Raw genomic sequence first — 25939 nt, forward strand, 5'->3', positions numbered from 1 at the left:
CTCTTTATTTCGGTACAGTGTCACCCGTTAGATTCTAACTTCCATTCAAAGATTTTCGACTGTGCCATCTTTATTACGGCATGACCACTCTACTACAAAATATCTACTTTGCACTTCAAACAATCTTTACTTTCACTCCACACACGGTTTCCGGTTCTCCTGCAATATGTTTTGAATACTGTTTATTTTACGGCAAACCAACCGTGCCTTTAATCTACTTCCTGAAATGATTCGCCGGTTGTTGCCATTCTTCTGGGGTCAAGTTTCTTTCAACTTGGTATTTAGTCGAACCTCCCCAAACTACATCTGTTGGTTGGTTGGTGGGGGGGGGGGGGGAGCAGGCCTCGCTTCGCAGGCTTCCAAAAAGGACACTTTCAGTTCAACTTTACCAACAGTAGTCTGTAAGCGTAGTTCTTTCGCCTGACCTTCTTGCAATTTTTCCACAGCTTGTAAAACCCCTTTTCTCCAGCATGGGGTCTGGCATGGATTCACATGCTCATGAATATTCCCCGTCGTCAGGCTGGGAATCCTCGGTAAAGAAAAAATCAGGATCAGTTTCGTTTCTGATCTCTTTCTCACTAGTAACCAATCACTGGTCTCTGGGTCATACTGCCCTCAGCCAACGACTGCCCTCTCCCTAAGCCCCTCAGTTGGCACCCATCTTCTGATTTTTACCGCATGCTCAAGTGTTGGGAATCCTCGTGTTTAGCTCTCGAGCTTTTGCTGCGTTTTTGCGCTTTTTCAAAGAGAATTTCTCATTTTTCAGTGAAATATAGCCCCAAGCTCCACCGTCTCTACATCCGATTAACGGGGATTCGTGTCAGATTTTTCTACGCCCCTCAAGGGTGAAGATTTTGTCGAGTTACGCTTCTTGGAGGATTCTAGGAGTTTCTGCGGCCTACCCGAACATGGCCCAGGAGAAAGGAAGCTCGACTCCCGGAAAGCTGTTCAGGGTCTGCCCTGGATGTCAGCTACAGAATGTGTTCAAGGAGGACGTGCATTCAAAATGTCTGTCTTCATGAGGACAAAACGCACGTGGAGAAGGACTGTGTGTTTTGCAGGAACTTGTCGGAACGGACCATCAGGGACCGACACCTTCGTCTCTCCAACTGGCTGGAAGGAAGGAGTCCGTCAGGTGAGAAGAAGTCCGAGCGGTCTTCTAAGTCCTGTGAGGGCGCCCTGGCGACGGGGCCCAACAGGAGGCAAAGCACCGCGAGTCCACGGGCACCGGGAGCGGCGAACGGTCGGGCTCTTCAGCTGCGAGGCAGGGCGCGCCTTCCCTGGCACCATCAACCACGAGCCAACGTTCTGGTTCGGGGAAGAGGAAATCTGAGAACCCGGGTAAGCCTCTGGAGAGGCCCCGGTCGATCTCGAAGGATTCGGCCGAGGGGGAGCGAGGCGGTGACCCTCCGCCCAAGGTAAAGGCCTCAAACGCACCTAAGGCGGTGAAGGCCTTGATTCACCCGGCCAATGCCTCTATCGAGGGAGTCGCGGCGGCCCTGGCGCAGCCTGTGGAGGCTACACCAGAGGAGGCGACCTCGGGGCCCAGAGTCTCCCTGCCTCCGCGGAGGGAAGCCTCTTTCAGACCCGTTGCAAAGGCCCCCGTGAAGACCCCGGCGGAAAAAGAGGCGGGGGGGCGGTGGCCATTGTGGACATGGACACAACATCCGAGGAGGAGTTGGCAGAAGTCCTAGAGGGCCTCGACGAGGGCGTCGAGGAGGCCCGTCGCCTCTGGAGCCGCAGGACAACTCAGCGGCCATTTTGTTGGCGATACAATCCTTATGTTTAGAGATGAGGACGAGATTGCCCTTACCACCGACAGAGGACCCTGTACCAGGTCCAGCGGAGGAACCAGAGCCGGTCCCGGTGGGAAGCCCCCTGAACAAGAGAAGATGTATCCACCCAGCCCCGCCTTCTCAGCCCTCGAGGCCTGCTCGGCCTTTACCCATGTCCCCGTCCTTGGGGGCTGACACGGGAAGTGACACGGCCACGACGGGTACTGACGACGGGACCGAGCTCCCATCACCAGCCCGGGCCTCTCCGTCCGATGAGATCGGATCTTTCCACGCAATGATCGCCGGGGCATCCAAGCTTTTTCTGCTCTGCCCTGAGGAGAAGGAAGGTTTCCTTTACCAACGGCGCAAGGCCAGGAGGAAGTCGGTCCTCGCCGTGCCTCTGCTGGATGACATCTGAGACAAGGGTCTCGCCCTTCTAAAGAACCCTTCTACGACGCCTGCCAAGAAGGATCAGTACGAGAAGAAGTACTGGGTTCCCGACACGGCCCCTCTGTGCCTTAGGGCACAACCTACACCAGACTCGGTCGTCTCCGCGGCGGCCAAGAAGAAAGTGGGGGGGTGGCGTCGGTCTCAACGTAAACTTCCCCTCCGGACGGAAGAAGCTGGACGGAATGGGACGACGCGTTATCTCGTCGGCGGCAACAACGATTAAGGCGGCCAACGCCCTCGCGATTGTGGCCCACTACGACAGGGAGTTATGGTTCAAGATCACCCCCCTGTTGGACTTCCTACCGGATGACAAGAGGGCCGAGGCCCTGGAGATCTTGCAAGAAGGCGAAGTGGCGTCGGACCATGCCATTACGGTGGCAACGGACATTGTCGACACCGGTTTCTGCCAGCTAGGCAACGGCGTTTGCCTAAGACGACGAAGTTGGCACAAGGCGACGGATTTCTGCCAGGATGTGCAAGCCAAGGTGCTGGACATGCCGTTCGACGGGAACAACCTGTTTGGGAAAACGGTGGATGAGTCCCTCCAAGCCATCAAGGCGGACACAGAGACTGCTAGGGCTCTAAGCGTTCTCCGGCAACGGAGGCCGTTCTTTCGGAGCGCCGGAGCCAAGGGATTCGACGGTGGCTCCTCTACGTACCGCCAAGCGGCCCGCTCCTCATCGCAGGAAGCCTTTAGAGGACGAGGCAAGTCGGGGGGTGGGGGGGCCCGCCGTCTTCGCCAGGGAGGCAAGATTGAACCGACAGCGGGGTCGGGCTCCACCGAAGCACCCCGGTGGGAGGCCGGCTGGCGAAGTTCGTCAGCGTGTGGGAGTCCATCTCCACCGACCATTGGGTGCTGGACTCCCTGGCCCAGGGGCACGCCCTCGAATTTCTAAAAAAAAGTGCCCCCACATTCCTCCCGTGGTCAGGAAGGAAAATCACATCCCTGAACTACTCTTGGAGGTGAGGGCGTTGCTCAGAAAAGGTGCCATCGAACTCGTCCCAAAGAGGCTCCAGGGCTCCGGAGTATACTCAAGGTACTTCCTCGTAAAAAAGAAGACAGGAGGATGGCGCCCAATCCTGGACCTGCGACGGCTGAACAAATGCATCAAGGCACAGAAATTCCAGATGGTCACCCTCCAGCACGTGCTGGGACAGCTGGAGGAGGGCGATTTCCTGTCGTCGTTGGATTTGGAGGATGCGTACTTCCACATCCCCATTCTGAAAGGTCACCGAAAGTTCCTCAGGTTCGTGGTCCAAGGACGGCACTACCAGTTCAAGGCCCTCCCATTCGGATTGAAGTCGGCACCCAGGGTGTTCACCAAGTGCCTTGCACCGGTGGCGGCGCGGCTGCGCCTGCAGGGGATCCACGTCTACCCCTACCTGGATGACTGGCTCATCCGAGCAGGGACAAGGGAGCTCGCCGTGGATCACACAGCAAAGACCGTCCAGCTGCTCTCGGACCTGGGATTCTCCATCAACTTTCCCAAATCCCACCTGGTCCCGTCGCAAGTCGCACTGTTTCTGGGAGCAACGCTCGACACAGTGGTGCGCCTGGCCTCAACCGTCGGAAGAAAGGACGAAGGCCATCCTGGGCAAGGTGCAGCGACTGCTGGCCACGGACGTGGCCAGGATGAGGTCCATCAAGTCCCTCCTCGGGATGATGTCCTCCTGCATATATCTTGTGCGCCTTTGCAGGCTTCGGATGCGCCCTCTGAAAGAGTTCCTCGACTCCTGCTGGATCCAAGCGACAGGCAGCTTTGAGGACGGGATTCCGCTCGACGAGACCTTCCGACGGGCGATCCGGTGGTGGGGCGCCCGCGCTCATCTGACGGCGGGCACAGACTTTCAGACCCCATCCCACCAGATAACGGTGACGACGGATGCCTCCCTGGAAGGGTGGGGAGCACACACCGGAGATCATCACACAAGAGGCCTTTGACTCCCAGAGGAGAAGAAGCTCCACATCAACATCCTGGAGCTCCGAGCAGTGTTGCGGGCCCTCAGGTCCTTTCTCCCGTCCCTAAAGGGCAAGCTGGTGAGAGTTTTCACCGACAACACCACCACAATGTTCTACATCTGGAAATAGGGAGGAACCAGATCCCCAGCCCTCTCCAAGGAAGCCCAGGATCTGTGGCATTGGGCCGTCACCCAAGGGATGTTTCTGGTGCCCCTTCATCTGGCAGGGATAAAAAACACCATTGCCGACTCACTCAGCAGGGAGCTGCGCTCGTGCCACGAGTGGGAGCTACGTCAGGATCAAGTGGATCGAGACTTCCGACGATGGGGAAAACCCCAGATCGACTTGTTCGCGACGGCGACGAACTCCCAAGTGCCAGAGGTTTGCCAGCAGGTTTCCCCAGCCGAGGAGCATGGGCGATGCTTTCTCGTTCCCCTGGGAAGGCCTGTTCCTTTATGCGTTCTGACCGTTGCCGTTGCTGCTCCGACGCGTCAACCAGCTCAAGAGGTCTCGGTGCAGGATGATCCTGGTCGCACCGGCGTGGCCGAGGCAGATCTGGTTCCCAGACCTTCTGGACTTGTCAGCATCACCACCAGTCAAGCTGCCGACGGACGCGGATCTTCTCTCCAGAGAAGGAGGCGCCACACTTCATCACGACCCGGAGTCGCTGAACTTGCAGGCCTGGCTCCTGCAGCGCTAGAGTTTGGAGGGTACGATATCCCGGCTGACTGCAGAGAGGTCCTTGCAAAAGCCAGGGCGTCCTCAACTCTCAAGTGCTACAGACATAAGTGGAAGAGGTTCTCTGTCTGGTGCCGTGCACAGAAGATTAACCCTCTACGGATTAAGGCCCCTCAAGTGCTGCTGTACCTACTGTCGCTGGCCAAAGCTGGATTGGCTCACGCCTCCATCAAGATACATCTGGCTGCGATCTCCCGTTACACCAGAACCACAGGACGGGCGTCCTTGTGGTCCCATCGCCTGGTGAAGGAATTTATGAAGGGACTGTTCTGATCGTTCCCGCCGGTGAAGGCCCCTGCCCTGACGTGGGAACTCAACGTGGTGCTGACCAGGCTCATGGGGGGCGCCATTCGAGCCCCTGCATTCGGCGCCGCTGAAATTCCTGTCGTGGAAGACTGCGTTTCTTGTGGCCATCACCTCCGCACGGCGAGTGGGAGAGATCCAGGCCCTATCCTACAAGCCTCAATACTTGACTTTTCACGACACGAGGGTGGTGCTGAGGACGCACCCCTCGTTTATGCCCAAGGTGCCGTCGGACTTCCACCTCAACGAGCCCTTGGTGATACCTGTTTTCTTCCCGTCGCCTTCGTCTCAGCCCAAGAGGACTTTTGCACTCGCTGGATGTGGCTAGAGCGCTGAAGTTCTACGTGGACCGAACGAAGAGTTTTCGGAAGACATCACAGCTGTTTGTGAACTTTGGACCTTTGAAACAAGGGAAGGCTCTCTCGAAGGCTTCCATTTCCAGATGGCTCTCCGGCTGCATCATGCATTGTCATCGATTGGCAAACTGACCGTTGCCCGGCCGTCCGAGAGCCCATTCGACCAGAGCGATCGCTGCTACCACGGCGTTCCTGTCTGGTGTGCCCCTGCTGGACATCTGCAGGGCTGCTACGTGGAGGTCGACGCACACCTTCACCAGATTCTACTGCATCGACCGGGATTCCAGGGAGGAGTCCAGAGTCGGCCAGTGTAATAAAGTCTCTTATTAGTCACAAGGGACACACAGACCAGCTGTGGAGACTGATGTTATTCCAGGTATGCTTTATTGGTACAATATGTACAGTTCCAGTTACTCTCAGGTATTTACAGTAGTCTGGATGACAGGACAAGGACAGGGATAGGTAGTACAGTACACATGAAGGAGAAGACCCACCGGCCATCCACTCACTCCAGCTCAGGCCCCCAACTGACTCACTCAGAACATTCATGCACTCAACATTCTCCTGGCTGCATCATACATCACATTCTATGGCAATCACTCCAGGCCAGTGACAATGTACAAGACTATATATAACATCTCCCTTTCTTACCAGATTCAACCACAACATAACATCCCCCTTTCATACCGGAAGTACCCTCGCGTGACATCTCCCTTTCATATCAGGTTCATACACACAAACATCATCCTTTCATTCGGGTGGAGGAAGGTCAGCCAAATACACATCACTCGCCCACTCATAAATCTAAACACAACCACAATCTCGCACAGATGAACTACCTGTAACAGATGAGGTGCTCCTGGCAGCACCAGAGGTCTTAACCTTAAAACTATTGCTAAAGGAACAATGGTGAATGCTTAACACTCAGCGGACTCAGGGCTGACACATTTGATTTCCACACTGGTCGTGTGGTCACGTCTTTCCCTCATGCATCGATCTCCCAATTCCATGCTCCTTGCTATCTCCGTGGCTTGGTCCAGGGTGGGATTTTTGGTTTGCCACAATTTTTGTTGGATGCGTGGATCAGCCACATTCAGCACCAATTGGTCTCTCAAATACTCATCACAGACACCTGTGAAACTGCAGGTTGATATAAGCGCCCTGAGGGACGCTATGTATGAATCAATAGACTCGCCTTTGAGCTGCTTTCTGGAAAAGAACCTGTATCTTTCCAGTACTACGTTGGTCTTGTTGCCAAAATGACTGGTGAGTTTGGCCAATGCTATGTCAAACTTGCGGTTGCCATCTCCTCCTATGTTGCCGGGTTCGGGAAGGGTCCTGAAAAGTCTCAGTGCTTCTGCCCCTATACAGTTCAAGGGGGTCGCCTCCTTGAGGTCATCATTGAATTTGCTGCCCCCAATGGCTCTGAGGTAGACGTGGAAGCCATCGATCAATTGTTCCCATGGGCAGGTTGGGCTCCCAGGACATGGAAGAAACTTGGTGGGAGGCGGAACGCCCTGCATGGTGGTGTGCCGGATTCTAGGTTGTAAGTGGTGAGGAATGGCGTTGAGTGGCACCAGTTGCTGTAGTGTAGGCAGAGGTTTTCAGTACTGTTGGCAGTTAGCAAGGAGGCGCTGAGATACAGTCTTTATAGAATTGCTTGATGGCATGGTGGGACCCGATTCAGAGAATGCCCAGGTGTATCTGTACTGCAGAGTCTTTAGGCTTCAGTGTATGGATGGTCCTTAGTACAGATTGTGACCTCACAATGGGCTGGGAGCACAGGTTGGCTGGTTCAGGGAAGACCTGATGGAATGTTCAGTTGTGATGTCACAATGGACCAAGATAGTGAGTGATTAGTCCCGGAAAGTCAGAGTAGCCATTGAGAGAATGAAGACTGCTAATGCTGTGTGTGTGTTGCTCGGCAACAGCTAGCAGCTTTTGAAAATGATGCAGGGTTCTGCTCAGGGCAGCAGTGAGGGTTTTACACAAAAAAAATGCCAATAAAAGGAAAGCGTACGTTTCATTTTGTCCGTTTTACACATAAAATGCCAAATGAAAGGAAAGTGTAAGTTTGGACAGCTCCTGCTGTCTGAAGCACTTTTGGAGTAGGGCGTCTGGGGAAATGTTTTTGGTTTGTGGGGACCTCCCTCCCAGAGTCCAGTGGCACATTATACATTTTCAACCCTGGAGCTGGCAGGATGTTTATTTTTGAGTCTATGGGGGAACGATGGGTCACTCTTAGGCTGCTTCCCCCCCACAGCTCTCCTTACTGTACATTTTTGTAGCTGCAGCTCCTCAGTTGCACTCTGCCCTTTTAAGTTGTATTTGTTCATATTCCTGGGTTCTTTAACTCTCGTCGCCAATGTAATAAAGTCTCTTATTAGTCACAAGGGACACACAGACCAGCTGTGGAGACTGATGTTGTTCCAGGTATGCTTTATTGGTACAATATGTACAGTTCCAGTTACTCTCAGGTATTTACAGTAGTCTGGATGACAGGACAAGGACAGGGATAGGTAGTACAGTACACATGAAGGAGAAGACCCACCGGCCATCCACTCACTCCAGCTCAGGCCCCCAACTGACTCACTCAGAATATTCATGCACTGATGCACTCAACATTCTCCTGGCTGCATCATACATCACATTCTATGGCAATCACTCCAGGCCAGTGACAATGTACAAGACTATATATAACAGCCAGGCAGTGCTGCGCAACTTGTTCGCTTAAGGTGAGCCTGGTGGGGAGGTGAGAGATGCTTAATGTTGAGTTTTATGTAATGCTTAATGTTGAGCCTTGCCACCTCCCGTGGTTGTGCATGTGTACTGCTATGTATTCTTATATTCATGAGCATGTGAATCCATGCCAGACCCCATGCTGGAGAAGGAACAAGTTACTTACCTGTAACTGTTGTTCTCCAGCATGGGTCTGGCATGGATTCACATGCGAACCCTCCCTCCTGCCCCTCTACGGCTCTTCACTTGGTCATACTGCCACTTAGCATGCTACCAAATCTGAGTATGGCTGCCAGGGGCGGGGTTTAGGGAGAGGGCAGTCATTGGCTGGGGGCAGTATGACCCAGAGACCAGTGATTGGTTACTACTGAGAAAGACAGATCAGAAACGAAACTGATACTGATTTTTTCTTTACCGAGGATTCCCAGCCTGACGATGGGGAATATTCATGAGCATGTGAATCCATGCCAGACCCATGCTGGAGAACAGTTACAGGTAAGTAACTTGTTCCTTCTTTTCCCCTTTTCTTACTCTCAGCAGCTCAGTCAGCCCGCTTCTGCCTTGCATCCAGCCTTTCTCAAAATGTGTCTCTGTACTCTGCCTTTTATTCTCGGGTGTAGTGTTAATGAATGGCAGGTGGACAGGTTTAGCACAGGACCTCAGGGTGAAACTAGAGATACTTATTCCATGGTCTGTGCTTGGGTTTAATACCCGAGTCATGGAATGAACAGCAGGGATTTCGGGAGCCGTAGTGTTTTGCAAAATCAGACTGGAGTCTAAAGAACAAAATAGTCAGAGGGACGAGGAGAGGAACGCAAGGGGTTATGGGAGTTGTACTATTCTTGAGTAAGTATAACAGAGTTTGATGGGTTATTATTTGGGAAATCGGATTGGAAGCCTCAAGGGATGTCTGCTCCTCTGCTCCCAGAGCGGCCTTGTTGCTCGTCCCTGTGTAAATCAGTCATGAAGAATTGATAGCACCAGAAAGCCCCCAGTGCCAGTAGTAGAAAGTTTTTGCCTGCCGTTACAAAAGCCTAACTAAGAGCTTTACAAGTTTCATAGGGACCCCAAGGATTCCAACGCTTATTTGAACTATGATGGCTACAAAAGACTTGTTTTGAACGTCACCAAAAATGTACTGCCTGCAAATCTGCACCCTTCACAAACTTTCTGTAGTTCAGCACCTCCTCCAGTGCGCCAACACTCATTCTTCACCTCATTGTGTCCACCGGAGCATTCTCTGTGCTGCCAACGGTCAACGTTTGACTTTTCAAACCAGCTTTGTTTGGTTGCAAGTGCTAACCTTTCCTGCACAACTAGGTATACTATTGAGCTCTATTTAGTATTGGGCCTATCTAGAATACTGAGGGCTGTTGCAACATCAGGATGGTATTTTACCCCACCAATCAGAAGGTCTATCTCCCGGATTGGTTCTGAAGAAGCTGAACCCTGGTTGAACAGATTTGGATTCATATGTGTCTTTTGGGCCCAGATTAATGGATTTGGTTCCTTGATAACCTGCCAGACATAAATTATTTGCAAGACCCTGGCACCTCGGAGCTCTCTTCATATTAAAGTTGACTCCTATGTAACCTGCTACAGAGATAAAATCAGAGATACCTTCACAGAAGATAGTCTAGTTTCACATAATCTTTCATCAAGACTAGAACACTGTTGTGTCATCAAGCCTGGGATGAGCACTAACAAATCAGTCTGTGAAAATGTGAGGAAGCCATGGTGCTGCAACTTTCCAAGACCAACTTGATGGCCAAGATCTGTCAGTTTCTGAGGACACAGGAATTCTCAAAAGACCAGTGGAAACGAATGGCTTTGTGTGCCCTTCCTCTAATAAGGATGCCTTCACGGAAAATACTATATTTTCACATCATGCTTTTGTGATGCATCTCTTATTGGATATTGTGTCTCCCACTCCATCCTAATCACTTCCTCATTGCCATTTTATGATTTGCCCTTGACTACTCCGCTAAGTCTACCACTATGGGAGCCAAAGAAAGCTTGCTGGCAACCCTGTTGATTGGCTTCGGGTCAATCTTCCTGCCATTGAACTCAGTGTATCAGTCTTCCTAACTGTGTATCACTGACTCTTCGTTCTAATGTATTTTTCGCCCAGTTTGGCAAAGCATCTCTCCTTATGATATATTGACATTTGAGGCTGGAAGCAGTGTGGCAGAGGAGCGATCTCCCTGCCCTAATCTGTATGAGCATGCGCTGTCTTTTTGTTCCTCTCATCGACCACTTTTCTCTTCTATTTCATCTTCTTGTCGTCCATGTTTCCCTTCTATCTCCCTCTACCACAGATCTCTCTTGCTCGATCACTCTTTGGTATATTGGACGTACGGAATACTGTTTAGCCAGTCGTTTTCTCCCTCTTAGCACAGGTTTTCCTTTTTCTAGCCCAATCTCTCCATCTGTCGTCTTCTTTTTTTTATATTCTTTGTGTGAGATGTATTGAAAGTCTTGGCAGAGTTTCTTGTTCCCTGGCTAGTGGTATATCTGGTACGCATGTATTTACATTTTGAGCACTGTTCTTCCACATGCTTTGCTCCTCCCTTAGTCACAATGGTGGATTAAGTATTTTTCAGACTCTTTTGACAGTGCTTTGTACAATGGTATGTATCATTGTGCTTTTTCTGTTACAGGTCTGGCTCCCCGCAGTTAAAGCAAAGGGTCTGGAGATCTCTGGTACCTTCTCACACCGGCAGGGACACATCTACATGGATATGAACTTCACGAACAAAGCATTGCAGCACATGTCCGACTTTGCCATTCAGTTCAACAAGAACAGGTGAAAGACCAAAAACAGGCTAGCTGTATACCCTGTAATTAGTATCTGACCAAAGTGCATTGGCCAGAGCTAAAGTCCTTGCTGGGAATCAGATGAAAAGTTTATTTGAAGCAGATAACCTGCCTATGCATGAGTGTACAGTGTTTGTGTGCATTGCTCATGCTGTTTGGATGCTAGAGTTAGGTAATATAAGTGGCATGAGCCAGGAGCAATGATAGATTATATGTGATTGTGCAATGAGGTCATTGTGTTGTTGTAACCTTAGTGTATTGACCATCAATGTTGTGATCCAAAGCAGATTATATACACTTTGTGGTTTTATGTTGGGGTCCTGGGTTAAGAGCACAGATGAGTGTAATCCTGGTGGTAGAAAACAAAAGGGGAGATCCTGTTATGAAACACAATATATTGTGATCGTAGTCCTTTCTGACCCTGTATTTATGGTGTAGGGCAGGTCAACCCATAGCTAAGCAACAGGGCTATCCTCAAATAAAACCGACTCACCTAGTAGTAAATGTGGCAGCGCAGCCTAGGAAACTCTTACAAGGGGAGCCATGTCACCCTGATTCTCATTACGATCAACCGGCGTCAGGATTTTCCTGGAGTGGGATGAAATCTCTGATTACTTCACTCTCACAGGAGATCCCTCTCCCATTGAGAAAATAAAGTTGTGATAGTTCAGAAACTACAGCCTTAAAAAAGTCACCCCTACAGGCTGACCTAATAAGTAACACCATTCCTCCCAGTAATAAGTTGAAAATACCCCAAGAGAAAAACCGACCTACTTCCCACAAGACTGACTCCAATAGTCTAATCTCTACTGGAGAACCTGGTGGTAACCAAGATTCCACATCCTAATTATCTTTTATTGAGGAGAGATCTATAGGTAACCCAGGTAAAGATTTAAGTAATTAACAAAACTAACATTCCCCAGTAAACTCTTCTCTGTGGAATGTTCTTTACTCGTACTTTACCCCTGAGAACAGAAAACTGTGGTATTTGGGAGTCTCCTTCATATCCTCCCATAAAAATGACAACAGTACAGAGCTTGAGGAAGGTACATGTACCCCTCAATATCTTGAGAGGTTATTTTTCCTTACAATCAGATAGGGATATACCAACCAACCCTCCCACATATGAAAGCACTGGGCAAGACCTCTATCAGGGAAATTAATAGCCTTTCCGATTCCCCACCTTCTTTCGAAACCTTCGAGAACACCAGTCCTAGTTCTTTTCCCCTTGATAAGCAAGACATTTCCGACAACCCTCAGTATTACTCTTGATCCCGAACAGGTGCTACTCAGTGGTCCCTAGACATAGCATGTTTTTATGTAGTCTGCAGATGTTTGATGTATCATAATGGTCATTACCACAATAGGTTTGTTTCGCAATAAGTACAGTAGTTGTCATTTATTGGATAGTTTCACCTTTGAACAAGCCTTTCACAACACTGAAACCTAACCGGTCAAAATCTAATCAACACTTCATTTTCAGAAAATGTGCGTTACCCTTACATCCTGTCCCCTTTCTTCAATACTCTTGGGACGTCCCACGGAGTGGTAACTGAGCCCATTGCAAAGCAGCATTTTTAAGAACTTTCTAGTAAGAACCACCTCCTCTTGTCCCACCCAAACAGTGCCTTTCTGTCTGTCAGGCGGGACAGAGATTGGCACTGCAGCTGCTCTTTGTTGCGCTTGCAATTAAAATCATCTGCAATGTCTCATGCCCAATTTGCCCAAACGCTGTGATGGTTGTCCTTTGAGTTTTTCCTCTGCTGACCCGCACAGTTTTTACCTGTTCTTCATTGGATAGTTGCAGGCATAACAATCCTGTGACGAGTGTAGTTCCTTCTCGGATCACTCTTTCCAACGCAGACTCTAGCGTGACAGGAGGGCTTCTGATGGTAACGTGAATTCTGGCCGCAGCAGATTCCATTGAAGTAGAATTAATCTTATCATTTTCATCGGAATTTAGCCCAAATATATGTGGGCAGGGTGTAGGGTAATCATTAACGTAGGGGTGTTAGGGTGGGATTGCGGTGGGTCTCCCCCTGCATATATTTGTGGCAAAATCAACCAGTAAAGAAGACATTAGATTAAATCTACTTCCATAAAATCGTTTTGAATAAATAACATGTAACCCTCCGGAAATGGCCTCTGCCCCAGACTTCTGAAAGTTGGTTGCATCAAGAGTGAAGAGCAAGTTGCGGTCAAGATGGATTTCTAGAATCTGGCCTGGTGGGCTGATTTTAGGACACCACCCTAGTTATAGTGAACAGGGGAACTATGAGAGGTTGGCCAAAAACCCAATCAAGGTACCAATGGAGAGCAGTCAAGGCTATTCTCAGAGTGTGAGTGGGGTCAGGGGACCCCAATTAATCCACACAGGGAAGCACACAATAATTCAGTTTAGACAGGAATGTATACAAATAATATATTTGTTCTAGGCCTCAAACACACACTAGAAAATGAAAGAAGCAGATTATATGATCGCCCAACACTCAATAATACCATCACCTTAGGTTCTCAAAATCCATTGAATTACTTAAATCAATAAAAGGAGGGTAAAGCATCTCATGAAGCATCTCGCTTGTCCGCTTGGAGAATCTGCTCCTGTGCCGTTGGAACCCTGTTGGACTTGTGTTGTGCTGTTGTTTTAACAGCAACCTTAAGGTAAAGAAACGCCCATCCGGGCGTCGCCCTTGTAAAACAATGTTCTATTAAAACATGGAAGCAACTCGTGAAGCATCTCGCTTGTCCGCTTAGCCGCGAAGGCGCGTATTAGTGGGATAGTATTGATTACAACTCTACTATATTTTGCCTAATACTTGTTTCTTTTGCAAATGAGTGGTGGTCATATTAATTGAAACACATGACATTCTCTGGCTATACACTGAGAATGTGCATGCCAGAAACATCTGGCAAAACAACTGCAATGCTTATCCCAGGTGAAACTCGTAGAGCCCACATGTCCATTACACTCATCCCTGTTCCCGTTGATAAATCTGTTTGCATGCTTGGCTCTCCTGTGAACCCCCAGGTTGAGCGCTGTGAAGCGTTGCAGGGTTGGCTTCCAAAATGTGCTCTGCATAATATCACGATCATGTTTGGTGAGAGAGCTCCCTTGCACAAAAAATTTGCCCATAGCAAATCGTGCTTGGTGAGCTCCTTCCCTATCCATGACACGCTTTCTGACCATACAATTTTGCATTCTGCCGATAGCGAGGTTACAGTCCATCTATCTACTCCAAAAGCTGCTGCAATGTTACATCCGTCTGCTATAATTCAAGCCGCTTCAGAAATCTCCATTTACGCAAGTCAGTGCGAATCTCCATTTTCTATTCGCAGTGACGTGCAGTTAGAGAATTCACAACACTCAACATTGTTAGCTCGTTCCACCTCCCTATTTTATGTTCATCCAACTCCGCGGCCAAGAAGCCGCCCTGAAACTCCAAGGGCATCCAAGATGAATGCCACCATGATCGAATTAACGCTTGCAGCCGTTAATACTTCTTTGCTGGTATTATTTAAACTCTTTGAATCCTTAGAGGCCATGGTGTCGTCGCAATCTACTCACCTTGAGCAACTTGCAATAGGAATAACCACAGCGTGCAAAGATATGCCATCATTAGTTATTCTTCTGCAGAAGGCGGGAGTTCTGAATCAGGATACAGTGGATAAAGATTCGGTATCCGTGGAATCTTCTATCAGTCCAGTTCTTCTCAGCATTCCTCACATTATTCGGCCAGTAGAAGAGCCTATCATCATAGTTCAAGATGACGAAACAAATCTATCCTGGGCCAGTGTTGAATTAGTAGAGAAGGACCCAGGAGGTCTCTCAAAATCACCTGAAGTGCACACTGACCGGGTGAGACAACCCCAAGTGGTGGTCAGTGCCAAATCTGAAAAGACAGCTAAGGGTCCAGCAGTGCATTTAAAAAAATCTAAAAATCTAAGTCATTTGAAAAACACAAGAAATAGTTTGTACACATTCTTTTGTGCACTGACGGTTCCCACAAAAAATCACACCAATAAGTTGATGCAAATGGCACCGTTGGTGTCTTTTGCAACTTGCACAGGCACCACTTCAGATTTACGGCCCCTGCCAAACACTGTACTAGTCCCAGCAACGACTAATCTTTATGCAAGCACATCTCAATTAGAGCCCTTGGCTCGAACATCCGAAGCAGATTATGCGCCACTGAATGCGTTGATCAATGCACTTGAACAGTCGGCACCCGAAGTTTCAGAACCTAATGATGCTAAGGATGTTCAGCCAGTCCCACAGTTAGACGTGAACAACCCTAAAACATTGCAGGATCATGGTATTGCGTTCTTAATTGAGTATCAAAAAAGCTATAGACACTGATTTGAACAGTAGGTTGCCTCAAATTCCGGCTAACTTGCCACCACCAATAGTTCAAACAAATGCCAAACTGGATAGCAGAGTGGTAAATTATTCTGCGGAAGTGATCAACCTATCAAATCCAGCCGACCAACGAGCTGTGCAACGAAATAATTTGTTAGTTCGATAATAAATTCCTATGTTGAAGATGAGCACCATATGGTATCAAGATCATAGAGAGTTACATCATTCCAAATCATATTCCAGTCGATCTATCGTGAATAAATGTCACTCCCTGATCCTGAAATGTCGAGGTGGCCCGTTTCAATTGTATGATTTGAACAGGCGTAGTGTTAAATATTTTCAATTATGTTGCTGAGTTAGAGGACATTGATACTGACGATATCAAGCAAGTCGAGTTCCTATCAGACACTGATCTTTCAATTGTCAGCCTGTGGATACCCTCTGGTGTAGTATTAAACTCCTTATGGAAATCAAAAATGACATTGTTTGATATGGGCTTTTTACTTGCTCAGGACTCAGCGCGAGAACAATTACATCAAGTGAAATCCGCGCCAAATAACAACTCAGAGTCAATCTTATTCAAAGAACGCATAACCACCAAATCACACAAGGTTGACCTCCTTTTCTCTCGCAAGTTGGAATACTCGCGGGAACTCATCTTCAAACCTCTATAGCAACACTTTCTGGGGCAAATTACATATTTGCACTTCAAGAGACATGGCTCAACTTTCATCCGTTCTTGGATAATTACGACATTGGATTGCTACCTGCTCAGACCGTAGACAAAGGAAGACCGTCCTCTGGCCTGTTGGTAGCAGTAAAAACTAGTGCAGGATTTTCTATCACTGCATGGGCATCATATAGTTCGTTCCTTCAATTGGTCCAAATCTCGTGTCAACACTACAACATAGCATTGATCAGTATCTATCGTAATCCAGTAGAGGTGATCGATAAACTATTTTATAGAGAGTTGGCCAAATTACTTGAGTTGATACAGATGACAGCGAATATAACAGCCACTATCTTAGTGGGTGATCTAAATCTAGACTGCATCAACCATAAAAAGTGCCATAAGTTATAAGAAGTAGAGAGGTGGAATTCTGCTATGGCTGAACGCAATTTTTGTAGAGTTAATGGAGCAGTGGTAGGTGACATTCCTGCCAAAGCCACATGGCACAGAAATTGTTGTTCAAGCATTATAGATTACATCTATGTTGATACCAGTTGGTTTTTGCCGCTGGTGACCTTTGAAATTATACATCAAGAACTGAGCAATCATAATATTCTTGCACTCAAATGGAGGTGGCATCAGATGAAACAAAAATCCCGAAACAATAGTCGACCCAAAATATCCCCGTAAATGATGCAAAAACCAGGCTATGATGGTCGGAAACTAAGTTATTGGCATTTAATAAATCAATTGAGGTGAACCTTAGTAAGGCCTTTCCTGCACAATATACTCATGTTCTGAATGCATACAAAGATACTATCACAATCATGGGCCCTATGGCCTTTTCCCATTCTCATGTGTATGACGATCAGGTGAGAAATAGACGCAGAGCATACCGCCAAGGAAAAAGACAGATTTGCAAATTACCAGTTGCATATAAAACAGCAGCATTTAGAACAGCCAATTGTAAATACTTGAACTGGATTCGTGGCCACAAGGCCATCTTTTGCCAACAAGATGGCCAACTCATGCTTAGTGCAATTAGTAATAAAAACTCTTCAGAGATTTGGAGACTGTTGAACAATCATTCATGCAACAATCAAGCTGTGGCCCAAATTAATGGAGTGCATGAACACCAACGGGTGCAATATTATGCAAATTTATAAACAGATAATGATTTCAAGAATGCCAACTATCCTATACAATCCACCACTTTTTGGCAAGTTCACTGTTCTATTTCGGAGGTGGAGGAACTAATTAAACACGCCATTTCCTCACAAGCTGCCGGTCCTGACGGAATTCATAATTTCATGTTAAAAGCAAATTCTAAGTTGTGGGCAGAAATTTTATATAAAATATTCCGGTAGATAATTGACAGTCGCATAATTCCATCTTCCTGGACAACATCGCTAATTGTACCCATCTTCAAAAAGGGCGATAGATTACTACCCCAAAACTATCGCCCTATTGCTTTGTTAGATGCCCCGGGGAAATTATTTGCTTTACTAATTTTGCGAGATTTTAACTCTTGGACTCTGTCACAAAACCATCAAGACCCAAATCATTCGGGCTTTGTTGCCGGTATGGGCACTGCAATAAACTTGGTGTCTGAATGCTTTTAAGGCGCAATGTCAGGCAACTAAACATGATGTTTATTTCGCGTTTGTAGACCTAAAGTATGCCTTTGATTCTGTCTCTCTTCGGCTGTTAATGTCAAAATTACACCAAGCTAAATGCCCATCCACATTGTGCAATATCATCTATGCGTTTCACTCAAAGACCTCAATACAAATCAGGCTCAAGCTAGATGGACACTTATCTGCTCCCATCCCAACATATCGCGGTCTTAAACAAGACTGTTTACTTGCTTCAGCGATCTTTAATTACTTTCTTTATGAAGTAAAGGAAGTCTTCAAAAAGGTTTGTTCTGATTCACCGAAACTTAACAATCAACATATTAAAGCCTTATTTTATGCTGATGACTTGGTGCTCATTTCAAAGACCCCAATGGTACTTCAGAAGTTGTTAATGGCCTTTGAAATTTACATCACGCACAATGAATTAAAGGTGAATACGGACAAAACACAGTCATTTACTCACCAATGTGGTCCCAGAAACATCAGATCTCGTGGTCAATTAAAAAGGTCAAGCTAGCAATTGCCAGAGATATAAATATCTAGCAATGGTTTTTGAAGGGACAGTTGCAGCTAAAGGCCAAATAGAGAGCGTTCAAAGTAAGCTGGACACAGCCATATCGCAGACAAAGATCATCCTCTATAGATATGGAAAGTTTTCATTAACCCAGCACTTTTGTTCTGGAATTGGAAAGATACTCCTTGTCTATTATATGGACTAGTAACAGGTACACATTTAACAGGGCTTCAGTTAGACCAGATGGAAGCTAAATATTGGAAACTCGTATTATGCGTACCACAATCTACACCCATTTCTTGGTTACGATATGAACTGGGTCTAACCTCATTGAACGCTCTTCATCAGTGGCGACTATGCAATCTATTCCAAAAGTGTTTGATTTCCACCCATTCAGATGTAATGTTAAGTTTTGGCAACCTATCTATTCTCTTCAGAACATCAATTTGCCCAAAAGTGGATCATGGGTGTCATACGTTTACTTGCTCAAGCACATGTGTCAATTGAAATGTTACTTTCAAATCCAGACAAAGCTAAAAGGAACATCTGCCAACTTGACTGGATTAAAAATCGAATAACATGTCTAATGTATAAACAGTCGACAAATGTACGTTTTTTTTTCCTAAACAAAAATACGTACCATGGCAGGCTACCTGCGGAAAGCCCCATCTCCTAGCCATCGCTCTGCCATGTTGCGTTTCAGTTTCGATTTGTGGCCAACAAGAGACATGCAAGCTGTTCGTAAAATGATACCAATTGAGCAGAATTTTGTCGATTTTGCTTGGATATTTTTTGTAAGGAAACACTGGAACATCTGATTTTGTTATTCCCTGTTCTTGGGAATGCCAGTAAATTTTATTTTTCCAAACATTGCAGCTATCTTGGGTCACTTGAAGACTATGACCGTTGGTCTGTTTTGTTGTCTTCATCCTCTATTTCAATGCAAATTGCTGTTACTGGCTTTTGAAACGCATTAGAGCTTGATAAAGATCTCTGATCTGACTGCCTTTAGTAGTATGGTGTCATTACATGGATTCGAAACATTATGCCAGAATCGCATATGCATATTTTATGTTGACTCAATTTTATTTTAAATGGTTGTAGTTTAATTTTTATTAACTATTGAATCTCATCATATGTTTATGTTGTATCATACCACAAGAACAAAGTTTGTATTGAAAAGTTGATTAATTTCAGCTGAATCAATAAAATAAAAAAGAGGGTAAGTGGTGCAGTAAGATGGAACAAAGTCACAAGAAATATGCCCTAGCTTCAGAAGTCCAGTCCCTGTGAAGAATGTGGCCTTGTGCTCAAAAGCTCAAAAAGCACAGCGCTTCCTCCCAGAATGTATCTGATGCAGGTGAAATACTTGTATCGGTGATTGTTCAAGAGCAGAGATGCAACAAGATTACTGGCAAGTAAAAATGTGTTCTTATCTTTCAGGTTCTAATGCTCAGGTTAGAGACCAAAAAACAGTGGAATGGAAGGATACAAAGACACTTGCTCTCAATGTTATCCTACGGAGGACAGGGGGAGACCAATGCTTTGTGTTTACTTACCACCCTGACTTCAATTTTCCCAGGGCACTGGATGGCTCGACTGAGGGTCACTGTAGGTTGCATTTTCCACCATTGGTTCCAGTGAGAGGTGCCCAGAAGCTGCTGGTGCAAAGATTCTTTCGGTCTAGTCCAAGAGCAGAGTACAACCTGGCAATGCAGAAAGCGCTGATGCAGACCTCCTTCAGGACACTTCACAGGATGGGGGAAGTGAGTTCCAGTGATGGCCACCGCACACAGACGACGAAAGGCCTCCTTCCAGTTGTGATTGTAGATGTCCTTCCAGAGCAGGATCCCTTAAAGCTGACAGGCTGAAATTCGGCATTAAGGCAACTTACACCACAAGCTCACAACTAGTAAAGTTCCAGCTGCAAACTCAGAACGGCAATAGTTTTAGCAAGGTAGACCACTGGAGAGCTGGTCCGTCCCCTGGGCGGTCCAGGGACACTTCCGAAGGCTCAGGCGGTTAGCTCCTCGAGAACACGTAGAGACTGATTGGTCCCACCAGTCCAGGGTTGAAGTACCGCACAGAGCCTTCACAGATCAAGTAGTCAAACAGGGCTTCACTGGGCCAGACGCAAGAAGCAATGCTGGGCCTCTTGTCAGGTCTTCTTTGGATCTTCAGTCAGCTGTTTTTCAATGATGGATCCTTGACTCCAAAGCTGATCCGAATAAATGGCTGCAGGGGTCCTCTTCTTAGCCAAAATTCAGCCTGGGAGCAAGTCCAAGCCCACCAATGGTAAGGAAGGATGGCTCCGGGGCAACGCGGTTGTCTTGGAAGCAAGACAATGCAGCGCAACACGGGTTCGAATCCTGCTGCAAAACTTAGAAACGACTTGTTGGTATTAAGCGCATTATAAATGAACAATTATAAATTTTAAAAATTATAAAGAACCTGCACCATTCAAACAGCTAGTAGTGGTCCAATCAGGGACAGCTATTGCTTTGACTCATGCCCCACACCTAGACTAACTGGCACCACAGTTGTGGAGTGGGACCAGACCTTCCCACCCACTTCCTGCGCCATGCACACTCTCAGCCATTAATAGCCCACAAAAGCTGCAGCTTTCCCGGGCAAGTGCATGACCTTTTATAGGATTTCCTGACCTGGCAAGGCAGGAAGAAAACCAAACAATATGGTCCAAGAAAAAGCAAAAATCCCATGGCGTGGCTATTGTAGGGTACTAAACATGGCTAGTGCTCTAAAATGATCATGACACAGGGTTTCTCTTGCCCTTTTGCCCTATTATTTATTGGCCTTATTCGTGCCTCCTCAGGTCAAGAAATCCCAGGGAAGCTGCTTTTTACGTGGACTAGTGCATGCCATTTGTGTGTGGACCCAGGAAATGGGTGGGACTGTCTGGTCCCATTCCACAACCATGGTGCCTGAAAGTCTGTTGTGCTTGCATGAGTGAAACCCACAGCTGTCCCTGATTTGGCAAGTGCTGGCGGAGTGAGTGGTGCAGATCCATGCTATTAGTGGGCTGGTTTTTGCCATAAGCCTGGATTTGGGATAAGAGGACTACTCTGGCCCTTCCATTTTATCAGTGTTAGAGCCAAGTATCCTGTGTAGCCGTGCAGTTGACTGAAGACCCGTAGACGACACTGGAAGAGACCTGGCGACCTTTCCTGCAATTTCCCTGGTGAAGCTGATCCAAGCCTATTTGGCCAAGCAGCATGCCATCGCCCTTGGTACGGCTATACAAACAGTGGTCAGTGCTTCACTATCTCAGGGCTGCTTTCCCCAAGGCCTGAAGAAATCATACCTTGGTGTTAAAAAAAAAAAAAAAAAGGCACTGGATCACAAAGTTCTATCCAATTACCGCCCAATAGCTGGTCTTCTATGGCCTGCAAAAACTTTAGAGAAAATTGTGACAAGTCAATTGCAGAGTCATGTGGATGAACATAGTATTCTTAATCTCTTTCAGTCTACATTTAGACCGGCCCATTGCACCGAGACAGTCTGGAATGATCTACTGGGGACCGCCGATGAAGAGGATGTTGGCATGCTTGTCATGCTGGACCTGTCTGTGGCCTTTGACACAGTTGATTTTGAAATTCTTATTGCCAGGCTATCCTCAGTGGCGCAGGTTTCAGATGAAACTTTTAAATGGTTTGTCTTTTTCTGACTAATCGCACTCAACCCGTGAAAATGGGGGCCTATCTCTCTAATGCTATACCCGTGGAATGCGGGGTGCACCAAGGGTCCTCATTTTCACCACCGCTTTTTTTCTGAATTTGGTTTGTCTTACCACTCATATGCTGACGACACCTACATTTATGTGTGTCTAAAGCAACCATGGGAAGTAATAGATGGAGTCCTGTCCTGTGCTAATAAAATAGAAAATTGGATGCTGGAAAACAAACTCCAGCTGCACTCATCTAAGACGGAGGTTATTGTGCTTGGGCCCAAGAGAAGGGTAAGAAATACTGTCCAGTGCACTCCTTGTCCCTCACTGTTTGGTGTCCCTACTAAATGTTCAGATGCAGTGGGACACCTGGGCTGTATTTGGCAGTCGTGAATGGACTGTGATTCTCAGATTATCCAGGCGGTCAAATCTGTATATTAACAACTGAGACTCATAAAGCCTGTTGTATACTTACCAATGCCAGGTTAGACTACTGTAATGCCCTTCTTATGTGGGCACAAAAATTCCAAATCAGGATATTACAGGTTGCCCAGAACTCAGCCATTAGGCTAATCTTTTAGGTACCTAGAAAGACACCCATCTCGCAATATCAGAGGAACCTTCACTGGCTTCCGGTACAGCAAAGAATCCTGTTTAAAGTTCTTGATCTGGTTTTTAAATGTATTCATGGTTTGGCACCAGTTTACTTGATTACAAAAATCCAGATGTATTGTCCACAACGACAACTATGTTCAAAGCACCTGCACGTTCTGAAAGTCCTATTGGTGAGAACTAGTACTTGGGGCGTTGGCGAGTTGCTTGTCCCAACAAGCACTCTTCTCCTGCGGAATGGGATGCATTTCGTACGGAGATGATGTTGATTTTTCAGTCGCAGGGCTCCGTTCCGTCTGCGCCTTCGAAAGAAGCCGCCAGGGGACGTGCTAGTGCCACCGCTCGCACGCCTTCGGGCTTGGCTGGTCGTCGCGATCATCGGGCGCCTTCGAGGTCCCGATCGGACAAGGTGGATCGCTCTAGTCATGCCCGCTCCAGGTCCCGGTCCTCCACGCCCTCGAGACCGTCGGAAACTGTGACGTCTTCGAAGAAGACGTCGGCGCCATGTCTGTCGAGGGACTCTCTCGAGGCTCCGCCTCCGAGGAAGTCATCGACACAGGGGCTGTCGAAGGACACGCTCGGGGCTCCGCCCTCAGGCCTTTGTCAAAGCCGTTGGCGCAATGCTCGACGTAGACGCTGATTCTGTCGACGCCCTCTACGCCTTTCGAGGATGCTTTATCGGAGGTACTCCGTGCTTCGGTGGAAACCCAGAGGAAGGCCCTGAAGAAGTCGGTGAGACCTGTCTTTGAACCTTTTTCTGTGCCCTCCTCCAGGGATTTATTCCAGCCTCTGGATTATATTTCTGAGGTGGAGGAAGGGTCTGAGGAAGGTTTGGTTCCGGATGAGGTTCCTGACGAAATATTGTCTGGTCATAGCCAGATTGAAGACCTGCGTCAGTCTTTGCATGACGCCAGTGGTCTTGATACCTCCCCGGAGGTTGAGTTTGGCAGGCCTGAGCCTGGTACGCATTCTTTCGAGGGGATTGGGTCCTCCGACGTATTCCATATCTATGACAGTAATCACCACAGTTGTGCTGCTTCGGAGAAAATCTTCCTGCGTCGATACGCCGCCCTCGAGGACCTCCTCCGACGGCCGACGTCATTGGATGTTATAAGTAGGACGCACGACGCCTGTAGCCTCAGTTCCATTTTTTCCACAAACGTGTTCGCTTCAAGAATCTCGGCGCGCCTCGACTCTTTGGAGTTTGTTGTTTCTCGGTTCTTCGAACCTGTTCGTTTTGTGAAGTTTCTTCTTCGTGAAGGATGTCTACCTCGTCTTCCACCCCGCGTCCAGGATTTAAGAAGTGCAGGGACTGTGGGTCAAACATGTCGGTTACGGACTCACACAAACGCCTGCCTCTGGTGCCTCGGGGAGACCCATGACACGGATGACTGTGTCGACTGCCAGTCGCTCACGTCTGGAGCCTTGCAGCAGCGCAAGAAGAAGTTATCGGTAGGTAAGGTGTCTAAGCCACGAAAGTCGAGGTCTGCGGGGCTTTCGACAGACGATTCGAGAGGCCACTCTCCATGTCGTCGTCGGAAGTCCAGTGGGTCTCGGTCCCGGAGTCGATCCCGCCATTCCTCTGCCTCTTCGAGGCACTCCCGGAAGTGCCTTCATTGGTCACCTTCCCCGTCCTCTTCTGAGGGCTCCGCCCGTCGGCGGGTCACTTAGCCTACCAAGCAGGCGACGCCGGAGGAATGGGCTTCCTTCGGGAAGAAAATGTTAGCGATTCTCGAATTGCAGGGCATCAGTCCGTCCGCGCCTCCGAGTGGGGTCGGTCGTGATCGGTCGAGAGACACCGCTCGCACGCCTTCAGGTTCAGTTGGTCGGCACGATTTGCGGGAGAGGTCCCGCTCGGACAAGGGGAATCGTTCTCGTCATGCCCAGTCCAGGTCCCAGTCCTCGACACGCTCTAGACCGTGTGAACCTGTGATGTCTTTGAGGAAGATGTCGACGCCGGTGGCGCCAAGGTCATCAACGGACTCTTTCGAGGCCCCGCCTCCGAAGAAGTCGTCGGCGCCCAGGCTGTCGAAGGACACGCTCGGGGCTCCGGCCTCGAGGCCTGTGTCGACGCCATCGATGCTGTCGGCGCCGCTTTCGAGGCTGTGTCGGCGGGGGTACCCAGAGGCTCAGTGGAACCCCCTAGAAAGGCTATGCCCAAGGTCAAGCATGGCTTTGGTTCACATTCTGTGCCTTCTTACCGCCATCTTGAGTTTATTTCAGAGGTGGATGAGGGCTCTGATGATGGCATGGTTCCTAATACGGTGCCAGACGAGATTCTCTCGGGCCATAGCCAATTTGAGGACCTGAGGCAGTCTCTGCCCGATGCTAGTGGGCTGGACACCTCTCCGGAAGTGGAGTTTTGTAGGCCTGAGCCTGGCACTCATGCCGACTCCTCGTACCAGCGCCTTATGTCGAGGGTCACCGAGTACTTGGGATTGTCTGCTCCCACGGGGGAGTTTCTTCAGGATGGCCTTACGGATATCCTCGACCTTGGTCCACCAACTGACCCGGTACTGTCGTTTCATAAGGCTCTACAGAGGAGGGTGACGGCGGCTTGGACGGCTCCGGAGAGTCTCCCGGCAGTGGGCAAGTCTTTGCCGCAAAAATACCGCCCAGCCAGTAGCGACCCCTGCTACTTGTCCAAGCACCCCACTCCAGAGAGTTTGGTGGTGCAGGCGGCTACGGCCCCGGCAAAGTAGGCGTCGTATCCTACCAACCATCCTGATGGGGACGACAAGCGTTTTGACGGCTGGGCGAAGAAAGTGTTTTCTTCAGGGGGTATGGCCCTTCAGGCGGCGAACTTCGTATGTGCCTTGCCACGTTTCACGCACACTCTGTGGAACTGTGTTTCCTTAGCGGCTGAACATATTCCCGAAGGGGACGAACAGGATGGTTTCCTTGCCATGGTTCGGGATGGCAAGGATTCCATGTGTGAGGCCTTTCAGTCAGGGTTGGACATGTCAGATTGCGTCAGCCGGCCCATGGCGGCGAGCACCGTGATACGCAGGTTTGCGTGGTTGCGGAAGTCGGGGCTTTCTCCTGATGTGCAGAACCCGACTCTTCAACATGCCCTTTGACGGGGAACATCTTTTTGGCAGCAAGGCTGACGAGAGCCTTGAGAGGTTGCAGACCTCAAAAGCTGCAGCGAAGTCGTTGGGCGCTGCAGTTCCACAACCTCTGCCTTTTCGTCCTAGGGGACAGCAATGGAAGGGAGGTTCTTTTTGTTATTACTCATCCTTTGGTAAAGCGAGAGGAGCTGTCAGTCAAAGGGGCCACCGTAGGAGTGCCAGAAGTGAAAAACAAGGTACTCGAGGTGCCAAGGC

The 25939-nt window shown here is 48.4% G+C and overlaps 1 protein-coding gene across 15 annotated transcripts in view; it reads left to right on the forward strand.

Moving 5' to 3' along the window:
• The window catches only part of AP2B1 (adaptor related protein complex 2 subunit beta 1), a 1113451-nt gene that overhangs the window by 826344 nt on the left and 261168 nt on the right, over window positions 1-25939 (forward strand). For all 15 annotated transcript variants that reach the window (XM_069614911.1, XM_069614900.1, XM_069614904.1 and 12 more), the window contains one exon: window positions 10982-11127. In XM_069614911.1, coding sequence (XP_069471012.1) covers window positions 10982-11127 — 146 coding nt within the window. The remainder of the gene's footprint in view (window positions 1-10981; window positions 11128-25939) is intronic.

This window comes from Ambystoma mexicanum, chromosome 9 (assembly GCF_040938575.1).
Source record: "Ambystoma mexicanum isolate Mex_15411 chromosome 9, UKY_AmexF1_1, whole genome shotgun sequence".
Classification (NCBI taxonomy): Eukaryota; Metazoa; Chordata; class Amphibia; order Caudata; family Ambystomatidae; genus Ambystoma; species Ambystoma mexicanum.